This window comes from Convolutriloba macropyga, chromosome 5 (assembly GCF_964194025.1).
Source record: "Convolutriloba macropyga chromosome 5, txConMacr16.3, whole genome shotgun sequence".
Lineage (NCBI taxonomy): Eukaryota > Metazoa > Xenacoelomorpha > Acoela > Convolutidae > Convolutriloba > Convolutriloba macropyga.
The window spans coordinates 63,626,915-63,639,268 of record NC_134472.1 but is presented as its reverse complement, the minus strand read 5'-3'; the positions used below and the strand labels follow the sequence as shown (position 1 = coordinate 63,639,268).

The 12,354-nt window shown below is 39.5% G+C and overlaps 1 protein-coding gene across 1 annotated transcript; it reads left to right on the top strand.

The window, feature by feature from the left end:
- Nucleotides 1-8,652: 8,652 nt before the first annotated feature.
- LOC142339542 (protein ECT2-like) lies at nucleotides 8,653-11,540 on the top strand. Its single transcript, XM_075389653.1, has one exon. The coding sequence runs from the start codon at nucleotides 8,660-8,662 to the stop codon at nucleotides 11,273-11,275; it is 2,616 nt and encodes an 871-aa protein (XP_075245768.1). The 5' UTR covers nucleotides 8,653-8,659; the 3' UTR covers nucleotides 11,276-11,540.
- Nucleotides 11,541-12,354: the final 814 nt, after the last annotated feature.

Here is a 12,354-nt window from a genome sequence, read left to right as displayed (position 1 = left end):
TAATGCGAGATTAGACATCAAGGCCAACAGATTTTGGGCAGCCAGGTTTAACAAAACATACTGTGACGTAAAAATTTTCAACTGCCCGGAAAAAATGCCCTGAAAGCAGTAACGATGATACTACTGAGTATCATGAATCCATAAGAATGGACCAATGTTAAGAAAAGGTTATTAATGTTGGGAAAGCAATACTTTGTGCAATTGTGTTCACATGCACTGGTGAAACTGGCTCATTAATTTTAAAAGCGCTGAAACAACGCATCGAAGCTCTCTGCGCGAAAAGACATCAAGGCGAACCTAAGCTAATCTGACAAGATATATCTAAGGACAAAAATCAGCTTCGCTGTCGTAAGGAGTTCCATCCTTTTCGTTCGCGGAAAATTCGGCGGTGCGAAAATATTGACTTTTCATGGGGGGCTCTTATTGAAGACTGGAGGCTAATCGTTTGACTCCCCTACTTTCGCCGTTCGTTGTTTCTGTTCCAATGCTGTCTGTCTTTGTTTATCATTTTTCTCAGCTGATGTTTGTGTAGTTTTTCATTTATAAATAAATTTGAACAATGATGTATGCTCAAAGTTTAGAAGAAATGATTGGAAACTGTACGGTTTAGAAGAAAGGAAAGTAAGCTGCTGTGCTAAACTCTATAAGTCTTAATACTGGTTCTAGAACTACTTATCCTGGATCATTTGTTAGCAATGTTTTTCCTCAATGCTTACGGGTACTTTTATTGCAAATAATGACAGTAACCAATATTCTACAGCAGAAGCCCGCACAGAATGTGTTATGTCTTTCGTTAATTGAGCGTGGTACTAGTAAAAAATACTAGTGCAGAGGAAGAATTTGAATTCATAAGTAGAATATGCAGAAGAATATATTGAATTAAAATAAGGATCTTTAGAGTGGTTAGCTCGTCTGGTTGATTGGAAGTTACTGGACAACAAAATCTAGGAAGAATCCGTGACACAATCCTTAAAAATATCGGAATTTCTTACCATTGCCAATGAAAGAGGCTGGCTTGAACATCCTAAGGTCTGACAAACCGTTTGACAAAAATTATTTAGCCCTGAAAAATAACACTAACATTTTGTTTCAACGCTTATGTCAGTTATCCGTGTCTTTGACAAAAGTCAAACTAAAGCAACGACAAGTCAAACGTGAAGTATTAAAGAGAAGAGAGCTCGGAAAATATTCAGAGAGAATTGAGTAAGTACAAAATTAGCTTAATTAACTCATCTGGTGGAAAGGGAAGAGCAAGCTAGTTGAACGCTACGCGCGTCTAGAAATTTTGCATTGACATAAAGAAACCTTATTTCGTGATGACATTGCGCTTCGCTATGATTGAGACCCAGTAAAGTCGCCATCAGTAAGCGTATCTAATCAAAATTTCTGTGACACAAGTCCTCCACTGGCCGAAAGGAGGAAACCTTTACCTGGGAAATATTGAACTTGGTCATTACTTTGCAAATTTGGTTGTCTTGTCGCAATGCGAACCTCATCTTCAGCCGGTGCAAGGGGAATCTTTGCCGGTAAAACAACGACGGTTGATGATAATGCGAGATTAGACATCAAGGCCAACAGATTTTGGGCAGCCAGGTTTAACAAAACATACTTTGACGTAAAAATTTTCAACTGCCCGGAAAAAAATGCCCGGAAAGTGGTAACGATGATACTACTGAGTATCATGAATCCATAAGAATGGACCAATGTTAAGAAAAGGTTATTAATGTTGGGAAAGCAATACTTTTTGCAATTATGTTCACATGCACTGGTGAAACTGGCTCATTAATTTTAAAAGCGCTGAAACAACGCATCGAAGCTCTCTGCGCGAAAAGACATCAAGGCGAACCTAAGCTAATCTGACAAGATATATCTAAGGACAAAAATCAGCTTCGCTGTCGTAAGGAGTTCCATCCTTTTCGTTCGCGGAAACTTCGGCGGTGCAAAAATATTGACTTTTCATGGGGGGCTCTTATTGAAGACTGGAGGCTAATCGTTTGACTCCTCTACTTTCGCCGTTCATTGTTTCTGTTCCAATGCTGTCTGTCTTTGTTTATCATTTTTCTCAGCTGATGTTTGTGTAGTTTTTCATTTATAAATAAATTTGAACAATGATGTATGCTCAAAGTTTAGAAGAAATGATTGGAAACTGTACGGTTTAGAAGAAAGGACAGTAAGCTGCTGTGCTAAACTCTATAAGTCTTAATACTGGTTCTAGAACTACTTATCCTGGATCATTTGTTAGCAATATTTTTCCTCAATGCTTACGGGTACTTTTTTTGCAAATAATGACAGTAACCAATATTCTACAGCAGAAGCCCGCACAGAATACGTTATATCTTTCGTTAATTGAGCGTGGTACTAGTAAAAATACTAGTGCAGAGGAAGAAATTGAATTCATAAGTAGAAAATGCAGAAGAATATATTGAATTAAAATAAGGATCTTTAGAGTGGTTAGCTCGTCTGGTTGATTTGAAGTTACTGGACAACAAAATCTAGGAAGAATCCGTGACACAATCCTTAAAAGTACCGGAATTTCTTACCATTGCCAATGAAAAAGGCTGGCCTGAACATCCTAAGGTCTGACAAACCGTTTAACAAAAACTATTTAGCCCTGAAAAATAACACTAACATTTTGTTTCAACGCTTATGTCAGTTATCCGTGTCTGCGACAGAAGTCAAACTAAAGCAACGACAAGTCAAACGTGAAATATTAAAGAGAAGAGAGCTCGGAAATAATTCAGAGAGAATTGAGTAAGTACAAAAGTAGATTAATTAACTCATCTGGTGGAAAGGGAAGAGCAAGCTAGTTGAACGCTACGCGCGTCTAGAAATTTTGCATTGACATAAAGAAACCTTATTTCGTGATGACATTGCGCTTCGCTATGATTGAGACCCAGTAAAGTCGCCATCAGTAAGCGTATCTAATCAAATTTTCTGTGACACAAGTCCTCCACTGGCCGAAAGGAGAAAACCTTTACCTGGGAAATATTGAACTTGGTCATTCCTTTGCAAATTTGGTTGTCATGTCGCAATGCGAACCTCATCTTCAGCCGGTGCAAGGGGATTCTTTGCCGGTAAAACAACGACGACTGATGATAATGCGAGATTAGACATCAAGGCCAACAGATTTTGGGCAGCCAGGTTTAACAAAACATACTTTGACGTAAAAATTTTCAACTGACCGGAAAAAACTGCCCGGAAAGCAGTAACGATGATACTACTGAGTATCATGAATCCATAAGAATGGACCAATGTTAAGAAAAGGTTATTAATGTTGGGAAAGCAATATTTTGTGCAATTGTGTTCACATGCACTGGTGAAACTGGCTTATTAATTTTAAGAACACTGAAACAACGCATCGAAGCTCTCTGCGCGAAAAGACATCAAGGCGAACCTAAGCTAATCTGACAAGATATATCTAAGGACAAAAATCAGCTTCGCTGTCGTAAGGAGTTCCATCTTCTTCGTTCGCGGAAACTTCGGCGGTGCGAAAGTATTGACTTTTCATGGGGGGCTCTTATTGAAGACTGGAGGCTAATCGTTTGACTCCTCTACTTTCGCCGTTCGTTGTTTCTGTTCCAATGCTGTCTGTCTTTGTTTATCATTTTTCTCAGCTGATGTTTGTGTAGTTTTTCATTTATAAATAAATTTGAACAATGATGTATGCTCAAAGTTTAGAAAAAATGATTGGAAACTGTACGGTTTAGAAGAAAGGACAGTAAGCTGCTGTGCTAAACTCTATAAGTCTTAATACTGGTTCTAGAACTACTTATCCTGGATCATTTGTTAGCAATATTTTTCCTCAATGCTTACGGGTACTTTTTTTGCAAATAATGACAGTAACCAATATTCTACAGCAGAAGCCCGCACAGAATACGTTATATCTTTCGTTAATTGAGCGTGGTACTAGTAAAAATACTAGTGCAGAGGAAGAAATTGAATTCATAAGTAGAAAATGCAGAAGAATATATTGAATTAAAATAAGGATCTTTAGAGTGGTTAGCTCGTCTGGTTGATTTGAAGTTACTGGACAACAAAATCTAGGAAGAATCCGTGACACAATCCTTAAAAGTACCGGAATTTCTTACCATTGCCAATGAAAAAGGCTGGCCTGAACATCCTAAGGTCTGACAAACCGTTTAACAAAAACTATTTAGCCCTGAAAAATAACACTAACATTTTGTTTCAACGCTTATGTCAGTTATCCGTGTCTGCGACAGAAGTCAAACTAAAGCAACGACAAGTCAAACGTGAAATATTAAAGAGAAGAGAGCTCGGAAATAATTCAGAGAGAATTGAGTAAGTACAAAAGTAGATTAATTAACTCATCTGGTGGAAAGGGAAGAGCAAGCTAGTTGAACGCTACGCGCGTCTAGAAATTTTGCATTGACATAAAGAAACCTTATTTCGTGATGACATTGCGCTTCGCTATGATTGAAACCCAGTAAAGTCGCCATCAGTAAGCGTATCTAATCAAATTTTCTGTGACACAAGTCCTCCACTGGCCGAAAGGAGAAAACCTTTACCTGGGAAATATTGAACTTGGTCATTCCTTTGCAAATTTGGTTGTCATGTCGCAATGCGAACCTCATCTTCAGCCGGTGCAAGGGGATTCTTTGCCGGTAAAACAACGACGACTGATGATAATGCGAGATTAGACATCAAGGCCAACAGATTTTGGGCAGCCAGGTTTAACAAAACATACTTTGACGTAAAAATTTTCAACTGACCGGAAAAAACTGCCCGGAAAGCAGTAACGATGATACTACTGAGAATCATGAATCCATAAGAATGGACCAATGTTAAGAAAAGGTTATTAATGTTGGGAAAGCAATACTTTGTGCAATTGTGTTCACATGCACTGGTGAAACTGGCTCATTAATTTTAAAAGCGCTGAAACAATGCATCGAAGCTCTCTGCGCGAAAAGACATCAAGGCGAACCTAAGCTAATCTGACAAGATATATCTAAGGACAAAAATCAGCTTCGCTGTCGTAAGGAGTTCCATCCTTTTCGTTCGCGGAAACTTCGGCGGTGCAAAAATATTGACTTTTCATGGGGGGCTCTTATTGAAGACTGGAGGCTAATCGTTTGACTCCTCTACTTTCGCCGTTCGTTGTTTCTGTTCCAATGCTGTCTGTCTTTGTTTATCATTTTTCTCAGCTGATTTTTGTGTAGTTTTTCATTTATAAATAAATTTGAACAATGATGTATGCTCAAAGTTTAGAAGAAATGATTGGAAACTGTACGGTTTAGAAGAAAGGACAGTAAGCTGCTGTGCTAAACTCTATAAGTCTTAATACTGGTTCTAGAAATACTTATCCTGGATCATTTGTTAGCAATGTTTTCCTCAATGCTTACGGGTACTTTTATTCCAAATAATGACAGTAACCAATATTCTACAGCAGAAGCCCGCACAGAATACGTTATGTCTTTCGTTAATTGAGCGTGGTACTAGTAAAAATACTAGTGCAGAGGAAGAAATTGAAATCATAAGTAGAATATGCAGAAGAATATATTGAATTAAAATAAGGATCTTTAGAGTGGTTAGCTCGTCTGGTTGATTGGAAGTTACTGGACAACAAAAAAATTTTCTTAGGTCAGTATTAATTATCGGCTCTATCCACGTGGTAAAATAACCAAGTTCAAAATGTTGTGTGAATTATTTTTATATTGCTTGGAGCCCTAGCTTTAGCTAATCAAATGTCTATTTTGGGGTCTTCCCATTATAGCCCCGCCATGAAATTATAGCCCCCTTTATGGTATAATTAACATGATTGGGGGGCTATAGGTTATCTTATCACTAAGCTGGGGGGGGGCTATAATGGGAAAGACCCTTATTTAGTTTTCTTAACTTCTATCAACCTTGTGTCAGCTGGAACTCAGGTGTTAGCTGTAAAAGTGCAGGTCATGGCCATTAAATGAATTCTAGGAAACTTACTTCAAAGTTACAAAAAACGTCTCATTAGCCTAAAACTTCTCACACTCTGTCACTACGTTGAACTGCATGATCTTTTTCTCTTCATAGCTATTACATGTAACGAATTTGACATTCTAACAAATTTTAAAACGCTTGAAGACGAGAGGACAAGGCAACACTGTAGAAGTGAACTGAAAACTGAAAATAACTGTCTAGTCAAATCCCATGAAAACTACTTCCGCCAAAAGAAACAACTGTACAACGTTGTAAATAGAAACATTAAAAAATTTGGAGGCAAAATAAACCAACATACTATCACAAAAGCATACTGGGAATCAATTTGGCCTAACAAACAAATGCTCCTGGCGTAAAATTTGCAGATGTGACAATCGTAACAATTGGAAAACACTTGACAATTGAAACTGGACTGACATAGGGGTACAAATTGAAGCCCCGGGAAACATACTCGAATTCTCTACTACTACTACTACTACTAATAATAATAATGAATCTCATTTTGACACTATCGAGAATCATATTAAAACGGAACTGATTACAAACATCACTGGCAAACCCAATCCCGATGAAACAATGCGGAAATTATTGGCACTGCCCCTCAGACATGGAGGCCTGAATATACAACATCCAGATCAGCGACTGAATGACTACACGAACTCATGTCTAAGTTCCGATGGCTTCGCAGCCTGTCGAGAAGACGAACCTCAATTAAGCAAATTAACGATACAGATAAGACAACAGAACTCGAAGTCGTTAATTGAGCGCAGAAACCAAGTACTGAATGACATGGACAAAAAAGAACAATTCATTGTGACATTAGCTTCAGAGAAGAGTTCGTCCAATTGGTTGAATGCTCTGCCACTTAAAAAATACGGATTCAACATGAAGAAATCAGAATTTCGAGATGGGATGTGTTTGAGATATCTTTGAGACCTTGAGAGAACGGGTTCAACATGAATAAATCAGAATTTCGAGATGGGCTGTGTTTGAGATATCTTTGAGACCTTAAGAGAACACCCGAACATTGCGCATGTGGAGAAAAATGGGGAATCGCACACTCCCTCCACTGCCCGAAAGGAAGATATACTCACCTGAGGCATAACGAAATCCGTGAGAGTTTCGGAGAGTTGTTGAATCAGGTTTGCCATGATGTAGAGATAGAGCCGAAACTTCTTCTGCTTCAAGGCGAGAGCTTTGCAAGCAACTCAGTAACCAAAGATGATGAGGCTCGACTCGACATTAACGCAAATGGATTGTGGGAGTCACGATTCCACCGTTCCTTCTTCGACGTCAAGGTCTTCAATCCGCATGCCAAATCATGTCCAAAAACACCAAGGACGCTTACAGGTATCATGAATCACTGAGGAAACTGAAATATGAAAAGCGGATTGTCGAGGTTGAACAGAGCTCCTTTACGCCACTGATCTTCTCATGTACTGGCGAAGCGAGTCCCAACACAAACAAAGTCATCACAACTACAGCTCAGAAATTGAGCCACAAACGAGAAGAGAGTTTTAGCAATATTGTTAGTTACATACGGACGAGGTTAAGCATTGCACTTCTACGAAGCTGCCTCCTATGCATAAGGGGCTGCAAAGATTTAAAAAAAGCTGAACTAACCGAATTATCATTAGGGGCCATTATAGAGGAGGGAAAGCTCAAATAATTTTAGTTTCTGGACGCGATGATTATTACTGTCGTCTGATTTTCCATACATTGCTATTATATGTCTTTTCCTGAAGCTGTTTAATAGTTACTGTTTGTTGTGCCACCGTGTTAAACTGAATTCACGCTTTTCTCCTTTTAAATTATATACTCCTGCTAATATTGTTCTATGTACCTTGAATGTACGTGCTTTTCTTAATGCTAGCTTCTATTTGATTTGTAATTTGTTGTACCACCGCGTTAAACTGAATTCACGCTTTCCCCTATAATAATAAATTAATTTTTGAACTATATCTTTGACGTTGAAGCCTAAGGTTTATTGTGACCTTTTTATAAACTTGTGACACTCACATTCCCCCCGCCTAATAAAAATAGTGTACCACTCACACAAGAAAATCAACCGGTATTTCCTTATATAATGTTACATGAAAGTCTCAATATAGGGTTGTAGTTTGCATATAGAAGTTTTATGGTCAGTTTTCGGCGATTAGAACTTCGGCATTCTCGGCCTCGTCCAAAAGCATTCTATACTTCTCGCGCTGCAAAATTGGAATGGATTTGTAAGGCTCGATTAATTGTCCTTAAGAATTTATCACCCTCACCAACATCGCGGTGCGTCAAACTGTTGTCAAAGTTTTTATATGTTTATAGGAGGTGAATTGCTGCGTCGTACTTTCTGACCATCCTCTATAAGATTATAGGGACTTTTTTGAATTGAAGGAAATTGGAAAGAAACGACTCAGCTAACAGTGAACTATGCGAAAAAATCACTACGCTATGCGTACTCATCTATTCTACTTTTGCCTATAGTTCGTCTTCGAGAGTTCTCTTGTTTTTAATTTTTTCCACTGATGTTTGGGTAATATTTTCATTTTATTAATGAATTTGAAAACGTTTCATAAAGACGTAGTGCTGGGAGAGGACCGGACCAGCCAATATTCACCCAGTGTCGGTGAGGGGCCTTCTTAATTTTTACTATTTTAAGAAAAAAAAACAGCTATGAATTAATATCCGTACCCTCAAGCATTGCCTGTCACCGTTTTTTAGATACTCTCTAATGAATGAAAGCGACTGCTCCTTAACCCTGGGGGTTGTTGGTCTCGATCTTTGCAATGACAAAGAAATTTTACAGGGTGCCCAAATTGCGGGACTGGATACAGTATTGTGTCGAACATTTGAAGACCTTGAAGAAGCTGGCAATATTGATGTTTTTGTGGTCAGCAGCTTTGAAGGCTCCGATTACAAAAAGCTTAGACAAGCCAAAAAGCAAGCAATAATTGGACCCCCGTATTTGTTGTACAAAGCAGCTATGCATCCGGGCACTTTTGACGCACCTGGAAAGCCAGTTTACTGTTTAGCTCTTGAAGGTGCTGTTATCTGTTTTACGGGACTTTATGATGAAGTTGAGCGTGATCAGCTGGTTTCGTTCTCAATCAAAATGGGCGCGAGAGTAAAATTTGATGTGTCATTACAAGTTACGCATTTGGTTGCAGCAAACACGTTTTCGTCAAAATACAGACTTGGCGTGTCGCTCGGGTGTGAAATTGTGTCCACGGAATGGATTCACCAAGCTTGGGCACAGAAAGACGAACATCTATTTTCTGGACTCGAGAAAGAATTCGTGTCAAAGTATAAGCTGGCTGCATTTTACAATTGTAAAATGGCAATATATGGTTTTGGAGAAGAAGAGAAAAGACATATGGAGGACATTGCTGAGGATAATGGTGCCCAAGTTGTTGATCTAAGTAATCAGAATTTGGCCTTGGTTGTGGTAGACGATGCTCATGTTGTGGCTCTTCCTGAAATTCCCAGCTCCAATGAATCGCCTGTTTTTGTTCGAGCAGAATGGTTTTGGGTCAGTGTTCAGATGCAAGTATTTGCGAGGCCAGAAATGTTTCCATTTGTGGATAAAATTAATACACCATTGCTGCAAAAAGCCAAGACTCCACGATCTGGTGGAAATAACTCAAATTCAAAGAAAACCAAGCGACGAAGGCTGCAAGACAATCTCAGTTTGTTAGCTCAAGATGATCACTCGCCCGCGTCACCTGCTCCTCTTCTAAATGTTGACAGCTTTGGAGAAGGCGGGTCTGTTGTTTACGATTCGCCCGACTTTGATTTAGCCACAAGTGGTACTCCTACGACGCCAAAATTGAAAGTCGTGATTGAAAAAAGCAGTGGAAACTCAACGCCGACACCTGAAGAAAATCAACTGATTCCGAAAACTAAGCGACATGAGATAATAATGGAATTGTACCAAACTGAAACGAACTATTTGCAAATTTTACAGACAATCATAAGAGAATTCAAAGAACCCTTGGAAGCCGAAGAGGCGAACGGAAATTCGCTTATTGATATTGAAGACAGAAAGACTATTTTTGACAAGTTGCCCAACCTGCTTGCTGTCCATTCAAAGATCCAGTCAAAATTGTTCCATATTGTGAAGAACTGGAAAGAAGACGTCTCCATCGGAAATATTTTCCTAGAGTCAATTGACGACCTGCAGAAATCCTACCCACCATTTGTAAACTTCTTCGAAATAGCTAAAGAGACCCTGGACAAATGTGACAAAGGAAATCCCAGATTTCATGCGTTTCTCAAAGTTAGAGCGACGAAACCTGAATGTGGTCGACAAAGTTTGAGTGATCTATTCATACGCCCTGTTCAAAGACTCCCAAGTGTTCTGCTACTCGTCACAGACCTGTTGAAGAAAACCGACGAATCACATTTTGACCATAGATGCATTGAAGAGGCGCTTGAAAAGCTGAAAGGCGTCACGAGTCATATAAATGAAGACAAAAGGAAAACCGAAAGCAGGTTGGAAATGCTGAGTATTGCAAATACGATTGAAAATATCCCCGCAGTTATAATATCCTCTCACAGGCAACTAGTTGCGAGTGTTGATGCTGTAGAGATATCTGGTCAGATAACTGTAAGAACTGAACAACTTTGCCTATTTCTGTTTTCCGACTGTCTTTTGGTGGCCAAGAAAAGAAGCAAAGCTATGAAAAGTCCAGGCGTAGCTAAAACACCTCAAACCAAAAGTTGCAAGTACTTGGCAGTGATCAGCTTGGGCCAGGTAAAGAGAATCGTTGATATTGAAGGCAACAACGATGCTTCCTCTTCGTCCTTTGCGTTGGTGTACAAGCCCCAAATTGAGAGTTGCGAGAAACTGTTTGCATTCAACGTCACCGACACCACCTCTGATAAAGTGCAATTTATAAAGACGATTGCAGAGCAAATGAGCATCACTCAAATGCGAACAGACTCTGAGAATCTGATCTCAATAATGCCAGCTAGTGAGCTCAACTTGGAGCTGAGCACGGAGGGTCCAAACCTCAATATTGGTAAGGCTATTTCAAAGGTGGCCAAAAAGACTTCCATGAAAGTATCGCAAGCTTTGACTGGAAGTGCCGGGAAGTCTTTGAACACGACGAAAGACTCAATCAATCCTCGGGTGAGTACAATTGTGAATACTGTTACGACACCTATTAGAAGCAATAGCAGAGGCTTCCTGTTCTCGCGTAAATTAGTGAGTACAGTTGATTTGACGTCGCCTTTGGACTACGATGACAAACCCACCGCGGATCCTGTCAAAAAACGGACTCTACCCGACCGCACATCTGCGTTGGCCGAAAGCAGCCTGTCACTGTCTCGAAATAATTTTGGCTAATTTGTTCCAAAAACCTTGTTAACATAAATTGTGCTATGTAATGCTTCCCAATGAAAATAGCTTGTTTAAGTTTAGGTGTGATTTGAAGTTGTGCGAATAGTTGTGACTTTGATGATTAAAAATTAACACTTAATGCTTCAACCCACGTTTGCGTGTGTTTGACTTCAAAATTTGTGCTTTTGTTTTTTGATTATAAATAGTTCCGAAAGGATCATTATTTGTTACGTTGTTAGTTTACTAATTTTCAATAAATTTGTGCAATAAAGTGATTTTTTGCAAACAATTTTCGGCCCAAGCAATTCCTGTTTTTAGGTGCATACGTGTTAGGAAAATCTTGATTCCCTAAAGCAAAGCATTAATTGATTTGCTGCTTCCTTTAAGATGTTATTCACAATGAATTGTTTTGTTGCTCTCAAACGAATTTTGTAGCCATTATATTAGTTATGTGGTCCTTTTACGACTCGAAGAGGAGTATTGGTATTCCACAGGTTTTACGACTCGAAGAGGAGTTTTTGAGATTCTACAGGTTTTTACGACCCGAAGAGCAGTATTGGTTTTCTAAAGGTTTTTTAGCTAGAACAATTTTGTTCATGACTTGAATTTTGATTGCTGTTTTTACTGTTTAATTGCTCTCAAACGAAGTTTGTAGCAATTATATTAGTCCTGTCGGTCTTTTTTATGCAATTTTTCGCTTGATCGATTTTCTGTCTGACGCTTTTGACTTTTCGTCCTCAAAAACGGGATAAACAGGTAGCGCCCAGCGGGCATTAAGTGCTCTTAGAGCCTTTCAGCTCTGTTTCAGCTCAAACTGTTTTGAGACTTATACTTATGGTGTGAAGGGCGGTTCTTAGAGGTTGAGACACCCCCTCCCCCTGTTGACCCCCCACCCCCACTATTGCCTCCACCCACCGCGCTGTTGCCCCTCCCCCAACCCAGTGTTGCCCCCCATCAGCCCCCGGTGCACCCCCCCCTCCCCCCCCCCCCCGTGGATAGCTACTGACTAAGCCAATCGCTCGCCGGTCGTTTGAGAGCAATTCGCCCGACGTTAGTCGGTTATGTTTTTGATTGTTGACTTTTCG

Excerpts from the sequence above, each read along its gene's own strand:
- LOC142339542 (XM_075389653.1), top strand. The coding sequence starts at position 8,660 with ATGAATGAAAGCGACTGCTCCTTAACCCTGGGGGTTGTTGGTCTCGAT.